The 14,957-nt window shown below is 45.7% G+C and overlaps 1 protein-coding gene and 1 pseudogene across 1 annotated transcript; both read left to right on the top strand.

Annotated features, from left to right (window-relative positions):
• Nucleotides 1-50: 50 nt before the first annotated feature.
• On the top strand, nucleotides 51-869 carry LOC125538221 (uncharacterized). Its single transcript, XM_087545197.1, has one exon. The coding sequence runs from the start codon at nucleotides 135-137 to the stop codon at nucleotides 798-800; it is 666 nt and encodes a 221-aa protein (XP_087401323.1). The 5' UTR covers nucleotides 51-134; the 3' UTR covers nucleotides 801-869.
• A 1,750-nt stretch (nucleotides 870-2,619) lies between these two features.
• Nucleotides 2,620-4,813, top strand: LOC147987270 (protein FAR1-RELATED SEQUENCE 5-like; annotated as a pseudogene).
• Nucleotides 4,814-14,957: the final 10,144 nt, after the last annotated feature.

Genomic DNA, 14,957 nt, shown 5'->3' with positions numbered 1-14,957 from the left:
CAAAAAGCGCACCCGCATGATAAAATTTGGTTTTAGCGCGCGCCGAATGGTTCCGCGCGCTCCAGCGGTGGCGGGATCTTACCGCGCGCGGAAGAAAGCGGCACGCGGCGCGGTAGATTTGGCGCGCCTATAAAATGCCGCGCTCGCCACGCGCCCTTCCCTCGCAACCTCGCCGCTTTGCCACCTCGCCGCTTCGCCGCTATCCGCGTCACCATCGCGCCACCATGCCGCCGCGCCGCCGGGGTTCTTCGGGCTACCCCGGCATCCGTGAGCGCCTCAACGGCTGGTACTCCGCCGAGATCCGGTCCGGCGACGTCCGGCTCGGCCTCGGGTCGTTCCGGAGCGCGTACGAGGCGGCCCGCGCGTACAACGCGGCGGTGTGGCGCTTGGATAGGCCCCGGTCGCAGATGAACTTCCGGAACGTCTTCACGCGCAAGCAGGCGCAGCGCGTCGCCCCTCCGCCGCGTCTCATCACTGACATGGACCGTGCCGACCACGTTCGGCGCTGCCGTCGCCTCCTCATCGCCGAGGAGGACGAGCGAGCCATGGCGGAGTGGCGTCGTCGCCACCTGGAGGACGTCGCCGACGAGCGTGCCTACTGGGCGGAGAGGACGGCAAGGCGCCGCGCGGAGCGGGCGGACCGGCGTCGGCGGAAGGCATTGGCGAATGCGCAATGCAATATCGTTGAAGCAGGTGGGAGGTCGATCTTCACGTCAGACGATGAACGTTGGGACGACATATGGCTCGATACCTCGGACAACACCGACGAGGATGGTGATGATGGTAGCGACTTGGAGTAGTTTCTATCTATGTATGCCGTAGTAGTTTCTATCTAGTTGCACCGTAATTCTATCTATCTATGCTTTCAAACTATCTATCTAGTTGCATCGATGTAAAATACCTTTGTATCGTTTTTTATCTATGCAATTTATCGTTTTTTATTATCTTAATATTTATCTATGCTTCCAAAAATGTTGTAAAAATGAGCGCGCGTGCTGCATTTTTGCGCGCTGCTGAAGTGGCGCGCGCTGCATCTTAGTGCGGCTGTTGGAGTCAGCGCTGCGCGCCGCGCCAAATCAGGCGATGGGCGCGCGGCAAAGCTGTTTTTTGGGCGCGGCGTGTTTGGGGTCTGTTGGAGATGCTCTGATGAAAGAGCCGAAGATGAACGAATAATAGGTGATACAAAAAGCAAAAGTAAGAGAGAGAGAGTCAAAAGCAATGCTGCACCTACACAAGGTTAGGTAAGGTTTTTACGTAAATGCTTATGTGGAGTTTTGCGATTGTGGGGTCACCTGCACCTACACGTTTTCTTTTGATGAGCAACGGTGGGGAAATTCCACACTGCCAACGACATGCTTATCGAGTGCCAGCAATCAAAATCAGTGGGGGTCATTGTTAAGTGTTTCCCTTTTCTAAAGGGAACCGCTACGCGTCCGCCGGCGGATGTGTTAGAATCATCCGCCGCCCGGAGAGCCGTTGGATTAGCCACGTAACAGCCGTCGGATGAAACCACCGCCCACAACTGACCAGGTCGTTATTTCCTGCAACAGTCGCTCTGTTTTAGAAACAGAATCCCCTGTCCGCCGTCCATCAGGCACAGCTCCGCCCAAGCGCGGTGGCACTCGCCACCACCGCAAAAAATTGATGTCGCCGACGCGTGGGGGCACCTAGTCCTTCAGCGCGAAATTCCTGCAACAACATGGCGCACCACATCGCGCGGCAGATGCTGGGATCCAACGCAGATCGAGCTCGCCGGGGGCCGCCTCTTGGAGAACAGCCGCGTCGTCGTTCTCAGCTCCGACCGCGGCCGCGGGGCTTCCTCCGCGAGCTGGAGTATCATCCTGGTTCACCAACCCTCCGGTTGTGTTTTCTGAAACAACTTCTACCAGATCAAATCAGGGCAGCTGGGTGAGTTTCCTGACTCTGAAAAAACATGAACACTTGTGTGTCTCTGAAACTCATTGAAAACCTATGTATCAGAAACATAGCTAGAATTTCCTATTTGTTTCATGTGTGTGGCAGCTAGAAATTCAAATTTGTTTCGTGTGTGTGAGTCTCTTGAAAAAACATGAACACTTATGTGTCTCTGACTCTGAAAAAACATGAACACTTGTGTGTCTCTGAAACTCATGGAAAACCCTATGTATCAGAAACATAGGTAGGATTTTCTATTTGTTTTATGTGTGTGGCAGCTAGAAATTCAAATTTGTTTCATGTGTGTGAGTGAAACCAAGGCAAATACCAAGCACACATGTGTGCTTGCTCTATCTCTCCAAAACATGATCCTCTCTGTTAGTTGATATTTATCAACCTATGATACGATTTTGAATGTGTGTGCTTATGTGAGAAAAGGCCATTGACTGAAAATTTGTGTGTAAATGAAGCTGAAAAACCATTGATAAATGTATCTGTGTACCTGAATTTCTGAAACAACAAATATAACTGTTGATAGCAACTATAGAAAAATAATACTTTCAACCAAGACCTCTCTATTTACATGAAAAAACATGTGCCTTATTTTAGGGAGCTGGTGCTGAAGGGGAAGAGAGCTATGTCCAAGAGAACTTTTCTGTTGATAATCATGAAGATTCAGAGGGATTATTGCATGCTGATGATGTGATGCAAGATGATTCAGATGATGGAGATGTTTCATCACAGCCACTATCACCCTATGTTGGCATGGTGTTTGACACATTTGAGGATGCCCAGAAATTCTACAATGAGTATGCCTTCAACTTGGGATTCGGCACACATATATCTTCTACAAATTACAGCCAAAAGAGAGGACAGAAGCAAGAGGATGCAATAATGATCAAGAGGGTCTTTGGGTGTGTGCACGCTAGAAAGCCCGATAAACCGGAAACAAGTAGCACCTCAGAGAGCATTGCAACAGACACAAGCAACTCCAGCAGGCGCCCTGGTACTGAAATGGATGTGACAAGAACGCGTCAGAAAAACAGGATTCTCCGTCATGATTGTAAGGCACACATGATTGTTGGGATTAGGGAGGGGAGATTGACAGTCACTTGCTTTGTTGCAGAGCATACACATCCACTGATGCAACAACCAGAGCGTGTTAGATACTACCGCTCGCACCGCAAAATACCTGCTGAAGATTACGAACTCTTGTTGACGTTGCATGATATTAACCTGTCAAATTCAGATTGCATGAGTTTCCTTGGTAGGATACATGGAGGTGACCCTAGGATACTGCCGTACGTGAAGAGGGATGTTGCGAATGAATGTGCAAAGCTTCGGGAAGCGATAACACAACAGGACATGGATATGACAGTGAAGTACTCTGAGAGGAGGAAGGTCGAGAATCCAGAGTTTTTCTTTGCGAAGCAAAAAGATCCTGCAAGGAACTCTGTCACTGCATTGTTTTGGGTTGATGGGAGGACAAGGGCGTTGTACCCGAAATATAAAGATTGCGTGTTCTTTGACACAACTTTCTGCACTAACAGATACAACATGCCCTTTGGTCCTATAGTTGGTATCAACAATCACCTCCAAACCATTTCACTCGGGTGTGCTTTGTTGCCGGATGAGACTATTGAAACGTTCAAGTGGGTCTTTGAGTAATGGATGGTTGCAATGGACAATGAGCATCCAAAGAACATAATGACTGACCAGGACCAAGCAATGGCAACAGCTATAGAGCAGGTGCTCCCAAATACTTGCCTTAGATGTTGCAAGTTTCATGTGTTTGGCAACGCGCGTTCTAAGTTGGGGAGGCTGCTTAGAGATGAGGCATTTGCAGATGTGTTTTACACTTGTATTAACAACTCTGAAACGATTGAAGAATTTGAGGAAACATGGCAGCACATGTTGGAGTGTTTCGAAGTTGCTGAAAACAAACACTTGAAGAACATGTGGTGAACAAGACATACGTGGGCTCCAGCGTACTTCAAGAACAATTCTTCCCGTTCACAAGCACGACAGGCAGGTCCGAGGGGCTGAACTCATATTTCAAGACAATGATTCGTCCAGCTGATTCTGTATGGAGGTTTGTGCAACAGTATGAACTGTGCCAGGAAACTGTGCTTGATCGCGAGGACAATGCTGGGTTCACTGGTAAAACGACGGCTCCTCCACTATACTCTCGGTAGGCCAGCTTCACTATACCAAAGCAAAAAAATCCAAAAAAATGTTTTTTCATGATTTGTTTTGAGAACTTTGCTTCCTTTTGTGATGTTGCAGATACAATATTGAGCGCCAAGCTGCTGATTACTACACACGCAACGTCTTCGGCAAGTTTCAGAAACAAGTGACTGCGTCTACGGGCTACATTATCAACCAAGACGCTGAGTACCAAGGGCGAGGCCTCATGTTCAATCTAACATCAAGCTTATATGAGAACCCAAAGCTCTTCTCTGTGCGTGTTATGATGGATGAAGGGGTGTTCCAATGTAGTTGCCACTACTTTGAGATGAATGGCCTGGTTTGCGCCCACATAATAAGGGTGATGGTGCACCTCAATGTGCAAGTTATTCCACAACAATACTTGTTGGAAAGGTGGTCCGAAGCAGCAACAACAAGCATGGCCAGAACTGGGCGATTGCTGGAATTTGGGCACCCCTCGACAAACACGCTCAAATACAACTCCTTGTGCCGAAGGTTGACATGGCTCGCCTCTGATGCATGTTGCAATGATGATGCATACAAGATATTAGATGAAGCAATAAAAGTTCTTGAGCCTGCTATAGCAGCGGCGAAAAGAGGGGTACTTCCAGAACAACAAGCAACGCAGCGCAGTGAACCCCCAACGCAACCTGCTGCTGCAACGGGAGCGTTGAGTGATGGCTTACCATAGCCTCAAAGCACAGAGATGCTACGAAACCCAGCATGTGTCCCAAAGAAAGGCCGACCAACTGAAAGAGAGAAGAGAAAGAAGACTCTGGTGGAGCAGCTAGATGATAAGCAGAAGAAGAAGTCAAAACAAGAAGAGAAGAAGCCAATGCCAGCACTGAAGCCAAAATCTGAAAAAAGAAGTATTCGCTGCAAGTTCTGCAAAGAAGAAGGTCACAACGTGCAGACATGTGGACCCCTAAAAGCTGCAACAAAGGCGGCAATAACACCGCCTACATGTCAATTCTGCTCCGAGGTGGGGCATACTGTACCAACTTGTGCATACTGGAGAGCCATGATGACAAATGATCCAAGAAATGCCCAAGCAACGCAACTCAACCTCTAGGAAGAAAAAAATGAGAGAAAAGACTTGGGAAAGTTCTTGGTCCTGTTGAAGGATGTTTTGCATTTTCTTTTCGGACTCACTACATGTGCTTGAGCAAAAAACATACATAAATACTCTTTTTTGCAACCTTGATGATGTATTCAGGTTCTATTCCAATTTGAGACATACAAAAAGATAGCTCACATTTTTGTTACAAGATATGTTATGTGTGTCCTGGATTTGAGACATACAAGGTATCTCACACTTTGTGTCGTAGTTTTGAGGTCTTTGCCATATTTCCAATAATGCTTTGTTTCGTGAATGTACCATTTGCATATACATGAATGTACCATTTGTTTCAAGTTGCGACATCATATTTCCGGTGCTTGCCAAAAAAGCTATTGTATACATGGATGCTTCTACATGGCATGTGTTGTTATGGGTAGGACACCTTATTTCAGAAAACCAATAATAAAAAAATGCAATATGGATAGTTCACATATCTGCATGGATAGTTCAGAAATACTAGTCATTTTCATTCATCTCTGCATCAGCATGATAGCACTCAAGTTCACATTGACAGCACAACATGGGTGATGCTCCAGTATTTCAAAATAAAAAATAGGAAAAAAGGGACATGCCCCAGCATGATACATGCTCCAGCTTGGGTTCCACAAAAGATAAAGTAGATGGTTAACAGCATCTTGCTGTTTCTAGTTACACAAAAATGATGTAGCGCATACATTTGTCCACAAAAAAAGCAGTCTAAAACTATCTAGGAAACACTTTGCTCCGATTGACATCTTCTACGAGCTACTCAACAGTTTCTGAAACTCTTCAGCTGAGTTGAGTGTGTTTCGAGGGTGCTTAAAAAGTTTCGCTGCAACAAATGATCGGAATTTGAGCAACGACCTCGTGTCCTGGGCATACAACAAGGGAGCTTCGTAAGTTAGTTAGGAGAAAAATTGAAAAACGTGATTACCATTAGAAAACTAGCTAAAATGGAAACAACAAGTGCTCCGAAAACAACAAGTTATTTAGCTAGTATTGTTGCATAGCAAAAAGGGAATACCGCGCTGAATGGTCTCATCCCCCTGCCAGTTAGATTCTCCATGTATAGAATAGCAAACAACCCACAATCAAACCTGCCAAAATAAAAAAAAAGTCACAAAATACATATAAAATTTGCTCACTTGACAACAAAACATAAAAAAGTTGTGGATGGACACATGAAAAAAAGGAAAATGGTCAGAGAACAATACGTTGTTGACTGTTGCGGGTACCCATTCGGGCTGAGACGATCAAACTTGTCAAAGTCAAGGTTCCATGGGTTTTGTTCTCTGACCAAAGTCTTGAAGTTGGCTATCTACAAAATTTGATATTGCAAAAAGATGGATTACACAGTTGTATCTTTTATGATTGGTACCACAAACAACAAAATTTATATAGAGAAAAAATGAAAAAAGAGAAAGGAAAGAGGTGTAGCGTCCATACCAGATTGCAACATGGCTTCTCAAGGATGCTGACATAGTCAGGGTCATCACCCCTCGAGTCAAAGACGTTGAATTGTTTGTGCATCAAGTTTGCAACCACAACTGCCCAGTGTCCGTCCTTGACAATGGTGAAGAACAACTGCAAAAGTAAGAAACAAAAAATAACTTCAGAAAAACAGAGCATGTTGCGCTAGGATAGCTTTGATGAAAGAACAAAAAGTTTTTTACTTGATCAGATTTCATGATGTTGTTTCTTTCACATGCCCTCTCAAGATCTTTGCTGCAAGAACGTGTCTGAAATGAGCTTGGGTCCATGGCAAGCTTGGACTAATGCAAAGAAGAAGGTATTGGTTAGAAAGATATGGAAGTTGTGGGCAGAAACTCTATTGTGAAAAATAAAAAATGCATAGTTGACTCACGGCTGTATGCGGTGAGAACGCAAACTTCCTAGGTTTGCTTTTGCTATACATTTGCTCGATGTTGAAGCTTTCAACATAAAGTGACATGACCTCATTGTTCAAATGTGCTCGCTTTTTTAGCCCGTTGCTAAAATGCTTGAAAGAAACATCAAACCCACCTATCCTAATGAATGGAGGTCTGCATGTTGCAAAAAAACAGTGGCTCGGTTAGTGGCAAACAAGTGGATGGAACGAACAATTTATCAACACAAAAAAGGGCTAAAACACACTTACAAGGGCTCGCCTTCTGGAGGGTCCTTTATGTGGTAATTTGTGCAACAGTATTGCTTGTATATGGCATCATCGGAAGCATTAACTTTGATCTTCTTCATCCTCTTCAGCTTTGGTGCGTTTTCTGGCGATTTTGCAACTCTCTTGTGTGTGGCTTCTTCGCATCACGTTTTCCCCCTCTGCTCACTTCAATCACCACCTCCTCTCTTGTCTCAGCTACTCCTGCTTCTGCCCCACAATTGAAAAATAAAAAGAAAACAGAAACAAGATGAGAAAAAATAATGGTTTGGAGCATGAAAGTGCTAAGTTTCTGTAAACAAAACAAAACATGGGTTGGAGCACAAAGTAGTTGGGGAGAAATGAGTGCAATAACCTGCAGGGCCTGTCGAAATTGGAGGACGTGTTGCGATGGGAGTCACATCGTAAACTGGCCCAGCTGAGGTAGCCGGAGATTCACCAAACAAAGGGCTCCTCGTACGGATCGACAAGAAGGAGTCCAAATCTGCAACAGAAGTTTTTGCTGGGAATGTACGAACTTGAGGAAACTCCTGAAATAGTAGATCATCATCACTCCCCGGTTCAAACAATCCAAAAGAAGGTCTGTCTTCAAGCGTGTCTGGCCTCCTCGTCAGATTCACATGTGCGAAGCTTGGGCTGCGAGGAGGCTTAAATTTAGTGCCGTTTACCTTGCTGCCTGAGTCTTCTCCCCTGCCATTGCTCTGATCATTGCCGTTGTTTTGACCTACTTCCACTGCTGGTTGCTTGGGCTGTTGCGGAGATGGTAGAGGGGCAGTGGCTGGTTGCTTGGGCTGTTGCGGAGATGGTAGAGTGGCAGTGGCTGGTTGCTCGGGCTGTTGCGGAGATGGTAGAGTGGCAGTGGCTGGTTGCTTGGGCTGTTGCGGAGATGGTACAATGGCAGTGGCTGGTTGCTTGGGCTGTTGCGGAGATGGTACAGTGGCAGTGGCTGGTTGCTTGGGCTGTTGCAGAGGCGGTACAGTGACAGGATGAATGTTGGGCTGCTCCGGATGCTTGGGCTGTTGCGCAAAAGGTTCAGTTGCGGTCCCATCAGACATGCCTGCAGCAGAAGACCCCCCTGGTACACTGAAAGTGATGCCTTCACCTTCGGCTCTCTGTCCATGAATGCTGCACTCAGCTTTGTGTGCCTCAGACAACATTAGGCCCATTCGCTTGCAGTACATGCCTTGCAAGACCCTCCCAAATGAGCTGAATGCAACATTAAGTTCTCTGGCATGGAGCTCTTTGTGCTTATTAAATATGACTTGCATCTGTGGGGGCAACTGCGATGCACGGAAACAATGGCATTAGATTGGTAGGGACAGTAGTTTGTAACATGCCAGTGAAATGAAGATGCAAAAAATATGAAAAAGGAAAAAATGAGTTGCGAGAAAAAACCACCTCTAAATCCTCGATTGTTGGCAATGCATGGAGCCACTCCTCCAAAGAGCCGCACACGTCGTCACCACTCTCCATGTTAGATGGAGGCGGCTCATGCACATGCTCTGCGCTCCCATTGGTACCCCCTGTGCCAGCGTGAGGTGGGCTTTGAGAACCCGCATCTGCTCCCACATGTACATTTTCTTGCATGTGGGAGCTCTCAGGAACATCTGGAGTGTGTGTTGCACCCCCAACAGCACCCCCTTGGTCGCTGATTTCCGGCAATTCCTCTGTGACATGTTCACTGGCAGCTCCTTGGTGATGTTGATCTATATATGACATGAACTCAACTACTGCGTACGGTGTACTGGTCCTGAACTGCATTACAAAGACGAGAAAATAGTTAAGAATTGCAACAGACAAATGTCTTCTATATAAAAATAAAAAAAGCAAAGTCTTTCAGTTTCAATCACTTATTGGACGCTTCCCAAACCCATCATCCAGGGTGTCCACTGCGACAACAGCATAAAAGTCTCTTTCATGAACAAAACAAGCTCTAGGAAGCGAGTAGTTGATGGTGTGATCAACTAAGCATCCTCTTGGCACATCAAGATGGTCCATGTAAATTATCTGCAAAAAAGACACAAAAAAGAAAAGAAAACATCAGCGCCTCAAGAAAAAGATTTGTTGTTGCAGATAAAAGGAGTGGGATGTTACAGGAATCAAAGGGGGTGTACCGGAAGCATTGGTATACATCCACCGATGAGAAATTTCCCTCTACCCTCATTCCTCTTATCTTGGTATTTTTTAACTTCTCTCATCACATCACACAGGATATGCTCATCCCACTCGAACTCATGGACCATACTCATATCTCGTAGGGTGTAAAGATAATCTAGGGGGACCATGTTTCCTGTCCCAGGAGCTAGGACCAAAGCGAGGCACAGTAATACCCATGACCTCTCGATGGTGTCATCATCATCTGCTTTTGATAAGACGGAAACTGCGGTGGCTATCAGAGCCCTATCCCCGCCGCCCAGATAAACTTCATGGAAATCAGCTTTGCCCCTCTTCCCAAACTCTATCGGTCTGCTACCAGATGGTACATTGAATATCTTCTTAACCATGTCTTTTGAAAAGTGGATCTGCTTGTGGTCATTAATCCTACAATTCACAAAAAAAATCAGTAGATGTTGCGAGAATAAAGAAAACAAAAGGTGTTATGCAACAGAAAAGAAATACAAAAAAAGCGAAGATTACATACTTCAGCACACGATTCTTAGGGTCAATGTTCATAACAATGAAATCAAGAAGCTCTTCAGGAGGAGGGACCAAAGGAGATATAAACAGCAAATCCCCGAAGCTGGACTTGCTTATTACATCTCTCTTTTCCCCTTTGATTTCATTGGCTATTTCACGCAGCCGCTTTACCGACCAACGAGTTTGGAAGATAGGCATGCTGCAAAACAAGGTTTGAAAGAACATTAGCTAATCCAACTAATTTCAGATAAACATGAGCTAAAAATTCATGGAAATGTATTGGAACAGTAGCTAAAATTTCAGAGAAAAGATTGTAGTTTCAGAAGCAAAAACTGAGTTCCCTGTGCTATAAGCTAGCAGTACAAACATTCATGTAGTTTCACAAACATAAGCTACAGACATAACCTACTAACTAGTTTTAGAAACGTAAGTTTCTCTAAAAAAATAGCTAATGTTTCTGAAATTACATATATGTTTCTCTGAAACTACAAACTGGATAACTGCATTAGCTACAGAAGATTTGAACTAAATAGAAATTACATATATGTTTCTCTGAAAAAACAAAATGGATAACTGCATGAGTATTGGAACAGTAGCTTCAGAAAAATGAAACAAGGGGATCCTATAGAAATTGCACGCTCCAGAAATTCAGAAACACACCTATGAGTTTTCACAACTATGCGAGTTGGCTGCTTTGAGTTTCAGTCCAACGAAGGGCTGTTAATCATGCATTTCACGAAAATGCAATGGTTTCCGCAACTAGTTGATCAGGCTCTGAATTCTGTTTTAGACGCTTTTTGTTCTACTGTTAGTGTTAACTGAATTTAAGCTTCAAAAGGGGTGTCTGAATTCTGCAACAAGTTGGTGGCTCTGAATTCTGTTTTAGAAGTTCCAGTCCAGCTTGAAAGGGTTGTCTGAATTTAAGCTTGAGAGATGTTATAGTCAGCTCGCTTGTTGGTCAGCTGCATTATTTGACTAGGTGAGAGCACGTCTGCTAATTTGTAGCAGCAATAAACTGAACTAACATTTCAGCAACCTAAAACACACATATCCAATGAAAAACCATACGTATGTTCTATAATTTTGACACTGTTTCGTTCCTTCGGGAAAATGCATGCTCAAGCAATCAAACAGGGAACACAAAATCAATTAGTGCAAGTTGGGGCCCGACAACGAGCAGTAATAGATCACGGCGGAAATGCATCACGCGGTGGGCGGGACGAACAGCAGCCTGGGTGGAGCCGACGAGATGGGAGTATCTTGTTCGGGGGGAGGGGGAGGGTTGCCCGATCCATACCTGTCAGCCACCGCCGAACCCGTCGTCGTCGTCGCCACCGCGGAGGATCTGCGTCACCGCCCCCGCCGCCCAACGCCCCGCGCTGCCCGCAGCCACCCGCCGCCTCCGCCCAACGCCCTGCGCCACCCCACGCCGCCGCCCTCCCCTCATGAATCCAGTCGCGTACCCTAGCCCTCTCAGTCGATAGAGATGGTCAGTTGATAGAGTCGATAGAAGAGATGGTCAGTTGCAAGAATAACTATACTGAAACAATGACTCTGTTTCAGAAACGCACGCGCGTCGCGCAGAAGCGGGGAGGTTGTCATCCGTCCGATCAACAGACAATCCGATGGACGCGGAGCCGGCGGATGCGGCGCAAGTGATCAGTCGGGTGAAGGAGAGCTTTTCCTTTTTCTAAAAGAAAATCTTCACGATGTGGGGTAGCTGACCCCACAATAAACACACAGCAACGCCACAGGCCAGCCGTGTCATATTTTCAAAGTGTACAGAAAGACGTGTATAGACTATCTGTATTAGGAGGGCAATTTTTGACATGGTGTTTGGTGTCCTGCATTGGCAGCGCTGATGCAACTACATGGTGTTTGGTTGCATAGATGTGATTAAGAGTTAACAGTTACACATAGCACACATATTTATAGTATAGTGCCTTGGCGGCTGCAGTGGATGGTAGCCGTGGCGCCGCATTCGACACGACAAGCATGAAGTCATGGGCGAGCCATCTAGTCGGCAGCGCGGCGAACTAGTTGCTAGCATCGTCGCCGCAAAGAAAGTCTGTGTGGAGGGACGAATAGGAGGGCGCTAAGACAGAGGACGATTGAGGAGAAATGCAGTGTGTGCGTCATGGCGGTTTTAGTGCAGTAGGATGTGGGAGATGAAGCTGAAAGGAATGACGATGGTGACAGTACAATAGGACGCAGACGAGGAGGGTGAGAGGAACGATGTCGGCAATGGAGCTAGTGCAGCATGACGTAGGAGAGAAGGCCAAGAAGAATGACCCCGACGACTGCTTCAATGTAGTAGGACGCACGAGAGGAGGCCGAGATGAACAACGGCAATAATGACACCTGTATAGTAGGATGCGGGAGAGGTGTTTCTAGAAATAACGCTGACAGAGACGCCGGTGTAACAAGACGCGGCGGAGAGGTCTAGAGGAACAATTAAGAAGTGTTCAGGAGAAAGATGCAGCTCTAGTCGTCTATAATCATCGAAACGGAAACGTGACACGAAAATCCTCTCTCTCCCACCATCTAATATCTCAAGAAAGCGTATCCTGCTTGGCATGTTAAACGGACACGAGCAAAAGATATGCACAAACGGCACGGGCTCGCAGTTCATTCGAGCACACACAAGACTAAGCTGAAGCAAAGCCTCGCAGTTTCCACGCGGCCGGTTTAGCCCACACATGTGAAGAGTGGCAATTCCATTCCATACACGCAACCCACCAGGGCTCAAATCTTGGTGCTCGCATTTATCCTGAATTTATTTTAGGAATTTCGGTGATACGTTTTCAGTGGGAGGAGACGTTTCCGTCGACTACGAGGCGCCTAGGGTGACTTCGTAAAATCTTAACATGATATGCCGGCTCAATCTCTCGAAGGTGCTCATAGGGGTAGGATGTGCGTGTGTGCGTTCATAAGGATGAGTGTATGCGCGTGTATATGAGCGTTTATGTCTGTACTGATGCTAAAAAAAATACACACAACCCGTCGAATCAACTATGATGTCATTTTCTTCTGTAATGATGGATTTGAAAAGCCGTACGGAATAGTAAGTGTGCAATTTTTTTGTTGATTTTTGTTGATAAGACAAAACGCTTATATCATTTGTGATGACAACCATAAGAAATGCACGAGGCTCCTCTTGCGACAGAACGACTAGTGTTCTTCGACTTACTGGTTAAAACATGTGCTGCCATATTGGCTTCCCTAGGATAAAATTCAAAGGAAATATCACGAAAGAGGAAGAAACAATCGTCGTAGGTCGCTGCCACAGGCCCTACTAAATGTCCACCATTCTTCATGATCATAAATTCCGTACAATCAAAATTCACCACCACCCTATTGCACCTTACAGAATTTGCTAGGGCAAGGCTGTCCCGCGGAGCCATCACCTCCGCCGTCATTGCATCACCGACAACGTCAAGTCTTGGGTTTGAAGCGGTCACAAAGTAGCCCCGGTCATCTCTAGGAACAACATCAATTCTTCTAGTGTTACTCTCAATACCAAAAGCCCCATCTACATTACGCTTCACCAAATTCTCCTTTGGTCGAGTCCAACCATGCCTAACAATAAAGGTATTGTTCTTCTTCTTCGCCCTCAAGGAGTTGCGAAATATAGTGAACTGTGCTTTTACGAGCTTCGAGTTCATAATACCGAGGCACGGGACACACGGTAAGCCTACACAGACTTCTTGGGTGGCGGCCTACACAAGGCCCATGTTCTTCGCTCACCAAGGATAGCAACATCTGTACAGCAAGACTAGTTGGCGCATGTGTGCGTCAACATTTGTTTTAGGGGAACCTGACATTTTTTTCACTGAAGACGAGCCAAATGGGTCGGCTCACTTTGCTCTGGGAGTTGTTTCTTTAATTTTCTTCTTCTTCTTCTTCAGGTTTTTAATCAGTTCTCACCACCCCCCCCCCCCCTCCCCCGCGCCAAATGGTGTTTGTTTTTTAAGAGCTGAATATTTTAAAAATCAACTAAAACAAAAAAATATAGTTCAGAAAATTGTTGAATATGTGTTCTAGAAAAGTTTAGTATACATTAAAAAAATCACCGTATAATAGAAAAAAAGTATAGTGCCTATTAAAAAATGGTCATTGTATAATTTTAAAAGTTCATCATATATTAATGTATATAGCAGAATTGTCCATCATACATTATATAAAATGTCCCTTCCATATTTAGAAAATGTAAATCATATATTTAAAAAGTTTAGTGTGTATTTGAAAAAAATGTTCACCGTAAATTGATAAACATTTTACTATATATTGCAAAACCTACATTAAAAAATAAACGTGCATAGATAAAAAACAGAAGAAAACACAAAATCTAAAAAAAATAGAAAACGAAAAAAACACGAAAACAAACCCGAAACGAAAAACCACACACACACAAAAACAGAAAAAAAGGAAACAGCCGGAAAAGGCCGGCCTGTCTGGAAGCTGGCTTTAGCGTTTGGGCCTGCGCAGCAGCCCATGCAGTCGCTCGCTCGGCCGCGGGCTGGTCCGTTCGTTCCGCCGCCGCACACACGGCGCACACGGAGAATTCGCGAGTGCAAACGCTTCCGTCCCGTAGCAGACACGGCGCACACGGCCGGTAGACAGCGAAACCACCCTCCTCCCGGTCCCGGCGCCGGCGGCCGGCGAAACACCATCTCGGTGCGGGTCTGCAGAGAGGCGACGAGACGGGGGCGGCATGGCATCGGATGTGCGACCGCTGCACATCGTCCAGATGAGAACCGTCTCTTCCTTTTCTCGAATATGTAATAAGCCAGTACTACATTCTGCAATCCCTGTCTGTATGTATATTTAGCTGAGGCCTCTTCTGCCTTTGGTCCCTTGTATGTACTGGTACGCTAGTACATAAAGAGGATAAGAACAATGGTGGATGTCCATGTTGTGCAAGAGACCCCACTAGGCCATTTTTGC

Source organism: Triticum urartu, chromosome 2A (genome assembly GCF_056163025.1).
Source record: "Triticum urartu cultivar PI428250 chromosome 2A, HENAU_Tu73, whole genome shotgun sequence".
NCBI classification, from domain to species: Eukaryota; Viridiplantae; Streptophyta; class Magnoliopsida; order Poales; family Poaceae; genus Triticum; species Triticum urartu.
The sequence above is the reverse complement of the archived record's forward strand: the minus strand, read 5'-3'. Positions and strand labels throughout refer to the sequence as shown.

Coding starts and splice junctions, on each gene's coding strand:
- LOC125538221 (XM_087545197.1), top strand. CDS start 135: ATGCCGCGCTCGCCACGCGCCCTTCCCTCGCAACCTCGCCGCTTTGCC.